Source organism: Eimeria mitis, genomic scaffold (assembly GCF_000499745.2).
Source record: "Eimeria mitis Houghton genomic scaffold, Emh_scaff3, whole genome shotgun sequence".
NCBI classification, from domain to species: Eukaryota; Apicomplexa; class Conoidasida; order Eucoccidiorida; family Eimeriidae; genus Eimeria; species Eimeria mitis.
Genome location: NW_013571342.1, coordinates 15916 through 31652, shown reverse-complemented (window position 1 = coordinate 31652; position 15737 = coordinate 15916). Strand labels below are relative to the sequence as shown.

Here is a 15737-nt window from a genome sequence, read left to right as displayed (position 1 = left end):
CAGACTGTGTATGTACTAAACAAAGTCATATCTGCTCCAGCAAGACCAAAATGCATGCTCCTGTCGGTTGCATGCAATGGCTTTTAGCAGCAGGTTTGACGATTTTGGAAACTGCATCCTCAGCCGTTCTGAGCGGCTTTCATGGCCTCCATGTAGGATGCTGACCCGAATTTACGGCGCCTTCTCTGTACTTCCTTTGCACAGAAGGATGCACGCTTGACAAACAGCAGCTCAAGTGCAACGCCAATGCTCCACCCAAAGCCCGTTTGGCACTTGTAACCTCCTCCTGCCCCGCACGACCCAGATGTCGCAGTGCAGGACTTTTCCGGTAGTGCTCCTAGTCTCTTGTAAGCCTTCGAGTAGCAACACATGCTCAGAAACAATATCGGCGTAATGCATATTAGCATTAATTTGGTACTTAGTGTACACTTGCGGTTGCAGCAAGTCACAAGCTCCACAACGCTAGAGGAACATCGGCAGCTGATAGCCTAAGCGTCTTCCTCCGGAGAACGAACCGCTAGCGGCTCCCTGAACTTGTATTTCGCACAGCAGCTCACCTGCATGCAGGTAAAGATATATCTGTCCGTCATAGATTTCACTGCTTCCACTGCGGCCTGACTTCCAAGCTCAATCATCGCTTCTACAGCCATCTGAAGAAGCGGTGGCCAGCAGTTCGCTCCATCCCACTGCTGTCCAGTGTCGAACTGAGTAGTCTAAACGCACAATTGGACAGCAAACAGACCCAACAAAGGCGAATCATGGTGGTGACAAGCAAGCATGGCAACCTGTAGACCAGAGAGAGGACCACAACTCACTGATAAGCCCCAGACACTCCACAGTCCTGATTTTTCAACGAGAAACTCTGATGATAAGACCTGCTCTCTGTGAGCTGCTTTTTCCTCGTCGTGTTCAGCGGGTGTCAGGTTGAGGCATGTACAGGTGCCTTCACTGCCATGACTACTGCGGTCGTGGCCGAAGAGACGACATGCTTGCAACTTTACTGGGGAATGCAGCTGCATGAGGAGGGCTGCAACTCCAGCTGACGTAACTCTCCTAGACTGTCGACCCTTAGATATGTCAAAATCAAACCTGCAAAATTTTGAAGCCCGTCCGACATACCAAAGTCAGCATATTTGGGCGAACCATAGGCCAAGTAGACTACCTACAATGTACTCCAGGCATGCTCAATTCATTCCTCAGCGAAAACTCTGACAAACGCCTCTCTATCGACTTCTACATATTCCATTTTGCTTATTGGTCCTCAGGGCTCTAAGCTGTTGTACGCCTAGACAAACCACCAGCTAGCTTCTTCATTCCACAACAGCCTCAGCATGGCTTCTCTGCGCTCATTTGCCCGTCTGTAAAAGAATTCAGGTGCTCTCTGCCCTTTGTATTGAACATTCGATCGACTTAAAACTTTGCCAAAGAAAAACAGGTACAGCTCGGCATGGTACAGAAAGCTGCTCAGAAACAAACACAGCCAGCAGAAGCATCCTGCAGTCTGCAGGAGTCGTTCCCACAGCAATAATCCGTTCAGAATCTGTTCTTCGTTGCCTAAACGGTAGCGTTACTGGAATTGCCATATAGTGCAGAAGGTATGTAACATGCCTGTTGAGATCCACTGGGAGGAATGACTCCGTACGTAAGTTGGGCATCACCCCGCATTCAGCTGCATCCAGGTCGTGTGGAACCCAACGAGAGGAAAAGTCCCATCCCTGCGCACCGGACCCCTAAAATAAACGAAAAATGAGGCTGTTCTTCAGGCGAGGCGACCAAAGACAACGCAAAACCCAGAGAGCGATCAGATGGCTAGTCAGATAGGTTGGAACCAAATAAACCCACCGACTCAGCAGCTGCTCGAATGCTGCGAAATATACATGCCCGATCTCCATCGCTGAATTCACGAGAGCCAGTCATCGCCCGTTCATGTGCCTCTCTAACTACTGCAACATCGTTCTTCCACGATTCTGTTCGTGGCTGTGCGACATGGCCGAGATAACGACTCAAGAAGAAGTCCTTTCCATCTGCAGACAGTCAGCATTTTGGAGCAAAGCTGCAGAGATGCTGAAACAAACAACCCCATTTCATCGTCACTCCCACTTAAGGCTATAAAGGCAAAAAGCACTTCGGCACCCACGTGTAATGCCCCTAAGAAACTCCCATATGTCCCTACTCCGCATGCTAAGACGTGCAGAGACTAGACAGACACCAAACCAGAATGCTGCTAAAGTGCTCCAGGTTGTAAGGGCGTTCTTACCCGCAGTGACACAGACTTGACGGGCGTCACCTTCGAGCCAGTATAAATATTCATGTTGTACATCCATGTAGGTGTTGCGAATCAGCTGCATATCATTTTCAAAGTGTCAGAAACTCTCGACATTGCACCGAGAAGAAAATCAGCTGGCGTGTCGTCACTGAGGCAGGCATTCACTACAGCCTTCGTAAGCCTGTCCATGTAGAAACCACCACGCTCACCTCCAGATCTCCAGTAAAGGCGTGGTAGGCCGAAAGCATCATACTGAAGACAGGAGGCTGGCTTCGAGTTAGGTAGTAAGAGCGCGTTCCGTCTGAAAAGCAAGTAGACAAGATCACATGCGTAGGTGTGGAAATCCTGTGGGGAAAACGAAAGCGACGGTGTGAAGACGTTTCCAGCACGATGCTTTCAGTACTTGGAATAAATCCAAATCTTCTAATAAGGTCTGTGAAGTTGAGAATGATGCCGCGAGCGGTGGAAATCATGCCACTGTATAAAAGACCGCGAATCGTCCAGTAGGAATCCCTGTAGAAACACAAAACATACATTCCAGAAATTCCCAACGCGGGATGTGCCGTGCGAAGGGCCATTTCAGCCCGACATGTGCTTTGTTTGCTTCCTTTCCTGTGATACAAGTACGCACCAGTAGTACATTTCTCTAAACCTGCCTCCGGGGATTATGAAGCCCCATGGGACGTCCACAAGCGATGATCCGGCTTCTTGATAGGCCCCATCCTTAGCAGTGCGAGGCTCAATAACAATTGAAGATAAAGTCTTCCTGCCCAAATTCTTCCACAAAAGAATGATATCCTGGGCGAATTTGTTTTCCTCGTGGCGCGTGAGCTCAGGAATGCTGCAGTTGGTTGTCGTCCTGCTGCGTAAGATAGGCTGTGACAAATCAGTTGAGCCGGGGGCACCTGCCAGACTAGTAACAGCAGCGAAGAGTTCTGGCTGTTGGTGAATATCCTCTCCGTGGGTTCCTGCCTGCGGTACTGCATGGGAGCCCTGAGGTCCATCGTCCGTCAGCCACACGGGAGTCGCTGCGTGGCAGCGCAGTAGAAAATGAGTGCACCTTAAGATTGGAAAAATCAAACAGGCCACGCCTGTGTTGTAGATTGGAGCATAAAACCCACAAGCTGCTTGTGAACCACGGCTTCTATGGTTCAGTAGAAATTAAGTGGTCGGAGACGAAAGGCACATGCGTACTTCGTGGTATGTCGGGTGGATTCCACTCGATGAGATCAGGGAAGCCTGGGTAAAAGCAGTCTTGAAATGCCTCTTCTAAATATCGTGTGAACGCATTATGTGGGAGGTTCTCGAAGCGGTCTAGGATGACGGGGATGGGTGCCCTCACAACCAAGTCAGCCAGATCCTTGTAGTCAAACTTGCCAAAGATCCTTCTCATTGCTGCGCAAGGAGCCGTGGCAGACGCAAGAAGATGATTTTCAGGGCATTTGAGGGGCATGCAAGAAAAGGCTTGTGCGTGTGAAGCGCACGGATGGACCATTGGTCTGCTTGGCAGTCTTCCGCGCAACCAAAACTTACCGGGGAATACGGGGCCATCGCTGCAGACAATTTCGTCAACTAAGATGACACTTCTCTTTAATCTCAAGGGCAAGTCATTTCGATCCAGTGAAGCAGCGTTTGTGTTACCCATTTCACACGCCAGAAACCGAGAAGGGGCCGCCCACAGTGGCCCGGTGTGCTGTCTCACTAGATGTTTCACGGTTTCCTTTGAACATTCTGTGGATAAACATTTGCAACAAACCAACTCTGTTTTGGGTTTCATAGGGCCTACTTGACTTGCTGCATGCGCCAGTGCCGGCAGCCCCCGCCCGGTCGCCATGACGGATTACGGGTAATTGCCTTTGGCCTGTATAGCAGAAGTCATCCATTATAGACAGCTAATCTTTCGCTATAGAAACAAAAGTATATTTTGGGATGCCCAATTTTTTGGACTAAAGTTTATTCTCCTGTGGTCACCACATGGTGACCCGGCAGAGAGGCCCAGCCTCGTCGTTTCAAGAAGTCTCGCTCAAGTTAAGGCCAGACAAAATCTAATGAAATACAAATTTTAACGACTAAAAATCTAGTTGTTAAGGGCCAATCATGCATTATACACAGTTGCCGCAGTATGCTGTTCGCAAATGCGTGTGTTGTTCCTGCTCCTAATACCTGGGTTGCTGTGGCGGGTGGATCTCATGGTGACTGTTGTCACAATATCTGAGGTTTGAGGATCTGGATATCAATTTCTATGGGTGGCTTACATGGCATTTCAGCTGTCCTAATATCAGAAAAAACATCGTTCTAATGTCTCATATCTCCCATATCGTCCATAATATTGAAACTGCGCTTGGGCAGCGGCATTCGTGGTACTCCACGCTACGGCTGTCAAACATAGTTGGAGAGCGTTTTCTCCCAGGCACATCTCGGAGCTGCCTGCACTCAAGATGAACAGATGCCAACCTGATAAATTTCGATGCTCAGCATCGAGGTTAAATCCCCTGGCCCCCTTCCGAAAACATGTAGTTCGAAGAATTTACAATCCACAGTGTATCTCATACACGTACTTAACGTGGGAAGTGCACAGAACGCGTTACTCATCTTCTGACTGCATATTCCACTCGGCCTGAGCAGCGACTTTGCTTATTATTTCTCCCAGTCAGCCACGCGGGCTGTCTGAGTCATACGCTTTTTCATTTGCCGTCATTTCAGGTCGTACAGCGTCTTGCTCCCTTCAATTAGAAACCATGGACAATTGGACAATCATCTCGCACTTCTGAAAAGCACACACGCTCCTGTATACATCTGCGAGAAGGAAAGCCCTAAATTAGTTGCTGGTATGGTTTTATGGCGCTACACGTCATGCTAGCCCACCCTACGCCGCAGATAGAGTCTTCATCCAGAGGCCGCAGAGCTGGTACCTCGTATAAATTTACCCGACCCAGGTTGGGCGTTACAAATGGTGCAAACCAATAGCACCTATCTACCACGGCTGCTGCCTTTACAACCATTATCTTACTAGGCTCGTGAGCAAACGCCTTCACACGGAGTGTCGACGCTCTTTTGACTGCCCGAAGAGACTGACTATGCATGTACCTTATGGCAGCTAGAGACAGCAGGCAGCCGCTTGCAGCAGGTTAACACCGCCGCTGGAGCCCGTCCAATTGCACGATTGGAGAGCATAAGAGGAGCAACAAAGGACTGTGGAGAGGCGTCTCGCCATCGCCTGGTCGTGCACATGCCTAAACGGCACCGTTCTTCCACATATCATTTCTGGAAAACCAGGAAATGCGAGCGAATCGACGAATGACAGAGGGAAGCGTCACTACGCTACGCATGCACTTATGCCTTTAAAGGATAGCCTGGAAGACAACCTTGATAATTACCAGTTACAGAGCTTGTGAACCTGTAAAGAGACAGCTGCGCCTCCTTCCTTCACTTTTGAGGGCGTGGGGCAGATGAACCCCCACGGGTTCCATTGTTTCCCGCTGCAGAAAACCATGACTGCGTACTCATTAGCCACAGCACCTCCTTTGTAGATTCATTTGCCTGGTAACGTGTTCCCTGATATGCTGGCTCTCGCTTCCCTTGTCTACTGTCCAAGCTTGAGAACACAAATAATTAACGGAGGCACTGGCACTGAATCCCATCTAAGCGATCTCAGAGTTCACAGGCGACTTCACTGTCTCTACGCCCTGTTCCCTCGTCGTCTGATGAAGGTCACGAAGTGTTACTTCTATGTCGAATTCTGACTGCCGAATGCCGTCGCAGACGGCTGTCCACCGCCAGCAGCATTTGGGTTGCTGTGCTTTGAGGCCTCTCCACGGGGGAATGGCAGGCTTGGTTTTGTGCAGTTCGTCAATGACAGGGGTGGATGCTGCTGAGTTGCAGGGAACGGCACATTCATGCCTTTCGCAATGCGCTTTTTGCAGAAGGCGAGAGCCGTCGGCTACACTCTCACATGCTTCCAAAGTACTCGAACAGCAATGTGGCCAGGTCCCTTGCACCTTCCCCGGGCTGTCGTCAGCAGACCGCTGAGGATCGCCCAATGCTGGAGTGCGCTCAGATACAACCACTGAATCGCATTGCGCAGATACGCAAACAGCCAGATGGAATTAAACCAAAGCGCCAGAAAAAAAAGACTGCCCATGTCGTAACTAGCTCACCAGGTGCAACTACCACAACATGACGCGTCGACAGTTGAACCTCGTCCGGCAAGAAAATCATCAACGGCGCGCCGGGGGAAAGTGTTATGCCCTGTGAGTAACACAAACGGTTGCATTTTGAATTACAATCGTCTCGAAGCAGAATACTTCAGGACAGTCTACTGACTTGTTCGACTGCCCAGATAATATTTAGCGGCAGCATCCATGCAAGTTTACTTCACTTGCGACTACTTCCTGTCACTAGCCGCCAGGGGTTTACAAACCTCGTCAACAAGAATGTGGCTGCGGACGATCAAACCAGCACAGGGGCCCGCGACCTCAACGCCGCAGACCGCATTGCCATTCACGATTGTTTGTCTTTCTTTAGACCATTTGAGCTGTCTGTCCCGTGCGCAACGGAGGCATGATGCATTTGCGGCTTTGTTCTTATCTAAGCAACCGTCCATATCCTTCTTTGAGGTGTGCCTGTCTTTAGGTAGATTTGCACTGTCCCCAAAACCCTCTGTGCATAAACCACAAGCTTGTTTTACTTCAAGATCTTTGTAGGAGCATCTGGGGAGGGAAGCCATCTCAAAGCTTTCTAGCACACAAAATCGACCACTCAAAGCCACATCTTCCAGACGAATGGAGGTGTCGCTCATGGCGCGGCCACTGGCTGCAAGTTGCCTTTGCTGCGGCTCATCGGGTTTCTGCCTCGCCACAAGCTTCAAGTACTGCCGGCTCGGCACAGGCGGAGGACACGCGGCGGGTGTAGCCAAAGTCTGCCAGCGCCTCGGCACCACCTGGCAACAAGCAGGGCTGCACAGCTCCCAACAAACAGGCAGAGAGCTCCATAAATATGAAAAGCTTTGCGTGATGCCCATTCTATGCAAATGAACGTTCATACCGCACAGAGCAATGACAGCGAATGTACTCGCAGCTGTGGAGGCAGCACCAAAGGACAGGGAAACGAATGGCTCACCACGTGTGCGTGCGGACAAACTCAAGCAGAAGGGGTAGGCCGAGTGCAGACACAACTGGGCCGCAGTACTGGTCATCTATCAAAACAATGCGATAACGGTGCAGATGGGCTTGCAGGAGTTCTGCAGTTCCATCCGGCTCGGCTGTCCCAGTATGCGAGTCCTGGCAATGATGCTGCCGACTGAGCCCTGGAACCACCCCCATCCCAGCGTCATCCCTTTGCTGGCATTCACAGCTCGCAGCGCCTACGCAAGTATGGGCAGGCGTCACTTCACCGGTAAGCACCTGAGCAATGCGGCGTTCGAATACCTCCTCCTCTAAAGCCTCCAGTGACCGAAAAACCTTTAGACTGTCGGGGCGGCCAAAACACTTTGCGTACGTCGAAGCGTTTTCCCAGTTGGATTCTTTCATCTGAATGAAGGGATAATGAATCAGAGACGTCGTGAAGATTGACGCAGCCAAGAAGAGTCAAAAACAGGGCATAGAACAACAAGATACAGCCCGGGGGCTAGATGCTTCGCATATCCCTTACAGCAACACACTGAGGCGCAGATGTTATTTGTTTCTCCAGGCAGTGTCAGTTGCAGTTATGCCTTCATGCGAAGGCATAAGCGAAAAATCAATTTATCTTACCACTACTGTGTGGACTTCCGAAACGCCCAACGATGTGGCTAAAAGAGAAAGGCGCAAAAGAGGATCTTCAGATATGACCAAGGCGCAGTTCCTCGCATAGGTGCAAAGGCAAGCTGCTTCATAGGCGCTGCCTTTGCTCGAATTGTCATTTTTATTGTTCAAGTCCCCGACGGTCACGACACTTCTATTATGGCCGGATACCCCGCACGTCTGGTCCCCAGTAAACTGGCTGAAAGCAGGAGGGATGCCGAGCTTGGGGACCCTCCGGCCGTACAGAGGCACTGTTGTGCATTTTTTGCACACAGGTAAAGGCCAGTGGCACGGTTCTACAGGAGCAGACAGCCGCCGCCTGCGCCCGTACAAGTCACAAGAGATGCACTGTAACCCACCGAGATACTAAATCGTAATCCCTCCCAACTGCATCGCAGGTGCAGCACGTCTGCGAGATGCCTGGGAAGATCGACTGGGCGTGCAAGCAAAGCATGCATGTAAACATTTATTACTGCAGGAGCAGTTGCAGCAGCACCGCCAATAGCCGATGGCTCTTCGCGGCGCTTCCTTCGCGTCCTCTGCAGCTACTGTTTCTTAGAGCCCTAATTCCCAGAGGCTGAGTCAATCTGAGGAACATAGTGCGAGCATACCGTAAGGCCCCCTTAAAAGCGTCCATCTTCTCTCGGCCTTGCCTCAGCCACTGAAGAGTCAATTCACTTGCCGGCCAGCAGTCCTCAAGCGTCAGTTCATCCTGCACCGCATCAGAATAACGCTGCATAGTTCGCAATTTTAAACTCCCCTTCGCAGCACGGACATGCGCACCCTGCATGCAGGCAGCCTATCAACAGGAATTGAATACTACACAGCACAAGGCAAACTTTTAGGTCGCGTGCTCTAGCCTTGCATACACAGCGGAGCAACATAGCAGACTGCGCAGGAATACCATTGCCAGCCACACGTAGGGAAGGCTCACTGAGCTAGCCTGCACCTCAGCACAGTCCGCTGAAGATCGTGATACCAGCCGTGAAGTCAGGTACAGGTCCGGCTTTGTGTGAAGATGATGCTGTGCGGTTGCAGCGGCAGCACAAGCACTGCAGAGGCACAGCAGGTCCACGTCTCCCTCCTCCTCCCCGGACCGTTGTCTGCTGGCCTTGCTGCATTTCTGAAAGTTCTCCCTGTCTGCATAGCATGCAAGTAGACGCTTCTTTGCAGCAAGAGGAAACTTATCAGGCCACGCCTGCTTTCGCCTCGAGCGTGGGGCCTGTGCACGCGCGGAAGGACACGATTTTCGTAGAAGCAGCTTTGCGATCTCGCCTGTAAACTGTGCCTGTAAACTGGGGGGGAAATGGATGCATCGATAAGCAGAGTGAAGAAAGTGCTCGAGTTGCTCTATACTGCGAAAATCAGAAAAATGCAATCACGGAAGAGCGAAGCAGAAAAGGGCAATCAGGTGGACTCTCCCCCTACAGAATGGCGGTTAAAAATGGTCAGGTAGGACTCTTCATGTGGGAGCTTCTTGGGTCGTTTGTCGCACTTCATATTGAATTTACAGACTCCTTAGGAACAGGAAGACAGATATCATGTATCTGCATCCAACATCTCCTGTGCAACGAATCGCATATTATCAGTACCTGCAGAGTGACCCCCTCTTCTTCATGCGGAACAAGATGGCGAAAGCAGGAATCCCTGAGGCTGCTTCAAAAACTCACATGCTAATGGTGGAGTTCCTTGCGCGTTTCTGTAGAGCCTTGTTTCTGCACGTCGCGTCAGCAAGGCAGCTATGCTCGGCGTCCGCTGCGCCTGCATGCCTCCACGACTCTACCAAAACTGTTGAGCGAAGCTGCTATGTGCGCCTTCAGTTGCGATGCTACCATCGTCGCTCCCGAAGGGAAAAACCAGCTGCAGTTCAGCCCACACCCGCGCTACAGACCATCCGACTGATAGATTTGCTAGGCTTGATACCGGCAATTTATCATCTCTAGATGCTAGTTAACAACTAAATTGGTTCATTTACTAACGCGAGTTGATGGGATAAGAAGATATGCAGCTTCTTGTAGTCGGCATAAACAGCCGTGCATAAACTGCCGTGCAGATCACAACTACGGTCGCTGGCGAATGGTGATGCAGATCCGTTGCTTACCGGCGGCAGCACGTCGCGTCAATGCCTTTAATAGCTCCCTATACACTTCAAATTACAAGGAGAATCGACAGTAACTTCGACGGCTGGCTGCACGGCCACTGCCCCGGCGAGTACCGCGTTCTCCGACGCTCCCAGGTAGTCCCCCCCCTCGGTGATTCTACTGTTTATGTGTGGGGCAGCAAATATATATGCAAAATGATGTAGGTCGCTTCATCAGTAGGGAAAGTACAGAAGTGTTCCGCCAGGAGCGGCGGACCTGCAGTGACGGCTACCGCTCCAGGACCTCGAGACGCGAGGTTGTACGCGAGGTTGTCTTCCGTGTGAAACTCGCCTTGCTCAGCCGCTCTTCAAAGACACGAAATTTCATTCGAAAAGATGCAAATAACTAGACAAATGTTCAGCAGCGCCGCTCCCAGGAACAGCCCGATACTTGAATCGGCGCACGAACAGGAATCTTCTCGAGTCATCCTTGTACACAGTGACACCAGCTTTTAACGACAAGCCCGTGAAGTTTATGAACTCTAAAGTGTTCCTGACCTTCTTGAAATAACAGCCTTAGGCAGGCACTGGGGCGACAATATCGAATTGTGCCGAAGATTTGGTCCCCCTCGTGTATGTATCGCTAGCGTAACTACGTTTAGAGCCGATGGTACGCAGTCATACGCAGTTCGGCCTTGAAGGAGCAGGAAGGCAGGGCTTCCCTTCCAACAGATGAGCCCAGTCGGCAATGCTTTCTCCTAACTCGCCGAGCAGAGAAAATGACCAGATTCACCTCCCGCTTAGCAGATTGTGAATGAAACAGGCTTAACCCAGAACCACCCATGGTTGGAGCTTCTTAGAGAATACAGCATCAGCACTGCCTTCGGGAGGTTTTGCTGGCTGGCTGGTCGGTTGTTGCTTCATTAGTCCACCTCCTTCAGTAGCAAGCAACAGCAAGCTCTTGACTGGAGAAGGCACCAGGCCACTGCCCTTGTCCTCGATGGAGCCCGTTCGACTCCAAGTTAGACATACAGTAAGCAAACTGCAGCGGACCTCTCTTGTTTTGTGGTGCACCTGTAGATAAATCCCCCCACGACTTATGCTAGGTAAGTGTGCCTAAAGTGGTAAGGGTGTTAATTTATAATTAATGGGGGATGGCATTTACGACTCCCCCAAGGGCTCGTTGGGTAGACAAATTCCATCATCAAAGGAAGCACCGTGAATTCCTGAGTCAAAATGAAGGGAATTAGTTAAAATAAAACAAATTGTAAGGTGGATCATGTGCCTGTATAAATGATACTGCATATCTGCGACCCAGGCACCTCATTGCACTCCGCCTCTGAGGTACGCAACTGCTTCCTCTTGAACGCACATTAAGCACAGCGTCCATCAGAGAGGTCCATGACCACAAAGCGAGGTAGATGAATGACACATACCTACTGAGTGAGCCCAATTAATGGCCGTCAGTTCAGCCAAATACCATGAACAAATACGGAAATTAGCACAGTTTCACCTCCAACTATCAATAAATCTGATCCCTTCCATGCGATTTGTGTGGGTTTACCAAGAATTCGATGGACAATGAGAATTCTGCTGCTGGTGATGACTGACACCTGCTATGTTGCTACTAGGGGGGGGGCCTTGGGCTAGCGTAGCGCAGCTGAGCGCGCATGCTTGCACAGCACCTAAAATGTCAAAACAAACAAATGAGGCCCCTCTGGTGCAGGCAGGAATAAACCTGTCAGCTTGAGTATAGCTGTAAGCAGCTGCCTTTCGGAGTCTCTCCGAAACGTGGCAGCACTCGTTAAGCCTGCCCAGAAGTAGTCTGAGACCTGCTGCGACAGGGGCTTCCTGCGCTTCATGTATAGGGACCGCAGTAAGTGCCCTGTCCTGCTACGAATGTCGCTCCGTCGCCGCCTCCGTGCCCCGTGCAGTTGCTGAGCCAGTGGGGGCAAATGTCCAAATCTGCCAAGTCTTCAAGTTCTTAAACAACAGCGCCAAGCAGGTCTCGCTGACGCACACTGCTGCTACGTGCCGCCGCTGGGCGTTCGGGCCCAACTGCGCTATATACCGCTGCCTCCCCAGAAGCCCCACCATCCTACTGTTTGTATTGCACCCTGTGCTGTTCGCCAATGGTCCAGGCAGAGGCTGCAGGCGCGGAGAGGCAGCCAGCGATGGCTCATCGACGGAAGGCACTTGGAGTGAGTTTGCCGCCGCCGCCACAGCTGGGGACCCTAAGATCGGGGAAGCCCTGGAAGAGTCAGCATCAGAGGCAGGAAACAGAGTTGTGCCGGCCGCTGCAGCAGCTGCTGCAGCAACTGCTGCTTTGGGGTGTTGCTGCTTGTCTTTGGCTGAAGCACGCGGGGAAGAAACCTGATGCATATGAGTTGTGGAAGACGAACTGGACGCCCTAATGTCTTCACCGCTTGAGTTTGTGAGCAAGTCGGCTCCCTTTGTGCCGTTTTGACCGCCACGGTTGCTGCGCACGCGAGTTCCTCTATGGGCTGTCCTCTGCATATCATCCCATTGTTCCACCTGCAGTATGTACAGCTCCTCAGGAGTTATGCCAAGTGTGGCTGCTTCCACGTGTAGTGCCCTGGCCCCCTCTTCCCCCACCAAACTAACGAGGAAAGAAATGTCTGTGGGACCCGAAGCCCACCCTGTGCGTGGGCAGGTAGGTCCCGTGGCAGGGGCCCCTGCTGCAACGACAGCAGCAAAACTTGGTCTGGTCCCGCTATCGACGGCTTGGGTACTCCGTTGTAGCTCACGCTGTGAGTGGGGCTGCCTCGATTCTTCTTCAGAGGACGACGGCTGCCTGCTGGAAGGAGCCGTCCTCCTTCTGGGAGCCGTCGAGGGGCCCCCGGCGCCCCTCGCTGCAGTCGCATTGTCATCACTGGGTTGAGCGTCATCAGCTGTGCTGGTACGGGCAGCAGCAGGAGAGGATCTGCAAACTGGTAGAGTCGGAGCCCTCCGCGTTGGAGGCAGAGGGGAAGGCCTCATGGAGTTGGGAATCTGTGGATCTCTTCTTCTCCCGTTAGTCCCATTTTCAAGGGAAAAGGGAGAAGCAAGAGGAGGAAACTCGTCTGCGTAGCACACAGCTACTGCTGATGCAGCATCCGGGTCAGCCTCTCCCTCCGTTGCTGCTCCAGGAGGCCCCACGGGGGGTCGCTCCTGCTCTCTCGCGAGCTCAGGAGGAGGGGTCCCCGCTGTTACTGAACCCCGCCTTGCCCGGGACAAGGCCCCCCCGTTATCGCTTCTATCCAGCACGTGATTTGCGTCAGCGTCTGCAGGCAGATTTTCGCTGCATTCCCCAGCTTCCGCTTGCTGCTGTTGTTGCTGCTGTTGGTGCTCCTGGTTCTGCTGCTGCGACGGTGCGTCGCTGTGATTTCCATTCGATCTGGTCTGTCCACTTGCTTCCTTCTGTGCGTCATAGAGCTGCTGCAGCTGCATTGCAGGCTCCAGCGAGCTCGCATTAAACCAGATGCCGCCTACTAGCGCTCCACTTCCCTCCTGCCCCCGACCCTGACTGCCCTGTGCCTCCGGAGGAAATACGGCTGGCGTTGAAAGCGCGATCGGCGATGCACGGGATGCATGCGTTGCATGTGCCGCATGTGCTGCATGAGATGCATGGACTGCATGCGCTGCATGATGTTTTCTGGTCTTGGTGTGTGCTTGCAGCTGTCTCTGCATCCATCCACTGCCGAATTGTTTCTTAAGACTCATCTTGCCGGCCTTTCTGGCCCCCTTAGTGCCGTTTCCGGGTAGGTCTCCCGCTGTATTTCCACCTCTTCTGGTGAGATTGCGTGCTAGGGGTTCACGTTCTGAATCTGTATCGAGTTGATCTTTGTTGAGACAGATACGTTCTGAATTTACATCGTATTCATCTTCTTCCTGGCTATCTGAAAGCGCAGCACTATGTCTATCACCCCTTGCCATCAGATCCACCCCAAAGAGTTTTGCATATCGTTGAAGATCCCAGACCATCAACAGCTCCTGCAGGTCAATAGTAACCAATCGTCTTACCCCATCAAATGCACATTGATATATTGAGCGAGGATGAGAGAACACGCACAGTCGCATAGATTGCAACTCCGGACGAGAAGGGGGAAGAATACACCAGGACTCTGGTTGCTGCGAAAACGGCTGCCGCATTTGCCGTAGCTGATCCAGAGAAGATCCTATCAGTGTTGCATGCATGCGTTCCTGGTCAGCTGTGCTTCGGTGTTTTCTCTGTGTGGTTTTTGTTGTTCCTGTTGGTTTTTCTCCTGTTGATGCATCTCGAATCTTCATCTGTACCACCCGAATCACAGACCCATCCACTACCACCCACCGTCGGCCCCCCAATGGCTGCAAGAACGAAGGTCGCCTCGCCACCAGCAACTCCAGGCGTGAGCACTCCTTAGGTGACAGCAGCATAGCAGCAAACTGCTGCTGCGCCACCGGCAAATAACCCCCCAAGGGCACGTGCTGCGGCCGCGGTAACCCATAGCGACCAAACCTACACAGATCCTCAGCGGCCACCACGGGGGTTTCTGCCGTAGGGGAGACGAAAATATGAGCAGGCAGAAGATGCTGACAATACACACAGCAAAGCAAACAAAGCACAGAACACAGCATCAACACAAAACACCAACACGCACCACAAACCAACCCACGGTCCACTCCCTCAATGTATGCACAGCGCTGAAATGGAGATATCTACTCAAACAAAGGCAGAGATAAGAACAAAACAACAGCATCAGTATAAGTCTAGAACAACAAATGCAGAGATAAGAAGAAAAACAAAAACAACAGACACGTCATATGTCTACAGCCACAAGAAGAACGAAAAAAACAACACTGTACTGTACTGTACACCTTAGTTGAGTCACAAGTAAATATGCGTTTCCTGTGGCCTGTAAGCAAGGTAAGGAACAGGGGTTGGGTGATGTCTCCAGCTATCTATCTGTATTCTTACACTGAAGTATACGAAGCAAACTCTCGAATCTCGGGGTGTACAGACAGCTAACATGCCGTTGTTCAAGTCCAACGACACCAGCTGAAACCTCCCGCGTATCGTCAGCACGCATCGCCACTGCCCCATAAACCCATGAACATCTGATGGACCTTCCCCAGAAGAAGTCTTCTCTACACTCCATATAAACCTAAACACCTTCATACCCACTTCCTGGCTGCATGCAAACAGCCAAAGAGCCTCCGCCTCCACCCCTCCACAGGTGCGCACCCCGCCCGGAGCCCCCTGCTTCAGCATGGGGGCCCCCGGGGCCCCTGAGGCATCTTGGTTGCGTGCCTCTGCTGCAGCAGTAGGGGCCCTAGTCCAATGCCATGAGAAATCTGTCTGTTGGGTGGGGACAAGGAGGTCAGGCTGCTGCTGCTGCTGCTGCTGCTGCTGCTGGGAAGAGCGGGAGGCCCAAGGGGTCCCTCTAACCAACTCTACATAATCTACGGCTCCGCTGTCTGCCCCGAAGCTGCCGACCTCCATGAAGGAAACCCCTCGAGCTGCTCGCCGTGCAGTCACAGCGGGACAGGGTACCCGGGAGCTGCTACTACTGCTGTTACTACTGCTGCTACTACTGCTGCCGTCAATATTGATGCTGGCGCTGCTGCTGCT

General features: G+C 51.9%; 3 protein-coding genes across 3 annotated transcripts in view; all 3 read right to left on the bottom strand.

Moving 5' to 3' along the window:
* Positions 1 to 119: 119 nt before the first annotated feature.
* Positions 120 to 3659, bottom strand: EMH_0030790 (uncharacterized protein; the record flags this gene model as incomplete). The annotated part of the gene is made up of 8 exons (XM_013497878.1): positions 120 to 353; positions 558 to 713; positions 876 to 1089; positions 2076 to 2197; positions 2476 to 2567; positions 2670 to 2779; positions 2898 to 3294; positions 3461 to 3659. 8 exons carry the CDS (start codon positions 3657 to 3659, stop codon positions 120 to 122), a joined length of 1524 nt encoding a protein of 507 aa, XP_013353332.1.
* Positions 3660 to 5907: 2248 nt separating this feature from the next.
* On the bottom strand, positions 5908 to 9813 carry EMH_0029680 (uncharacterized protein; the record flags this gene model as incomplete). The annotated part of the gene is made up of 8 exons (XM_013497877.1): positions 5908 to 6332; positions 6424 to 6514; positions 6687 to 7221; positions 7385 to 7794; positions 8017 to 8365; positions 8658 to 8758; positions 8981 to 9186; positions 9717 to 9813. 8 exons carry the CDS (start codon positions 9811 to 9813, stop codon positions 5908 to 5910), a joined length of 2214 nt encoding a protein of 737 aa, XP_013353331.1.
* Positions 9814 to 12019: 2206 nt separating this feature from the next.
* Positions 12020 to 15737, bottom strand: part of EMH_0028570 (uncharacterized protein) — a gene marked incomplete at both ends in the record, with an annotated part of 6935 nt that continues 3217 nt past the window's right edge. Inside the window, 2 exons of the mRNA XM_013497876.1 lie at positions 12020 to 14698; positions 15084 to 15737. Of these exons, the coding sequence (XP_013353330.1) occupies positions 12020 to 14698; positions 15084 to 15737 (3333 nt within the window). The remainder of the gene's footprint in view (positions 14699 to 15083) is intronic.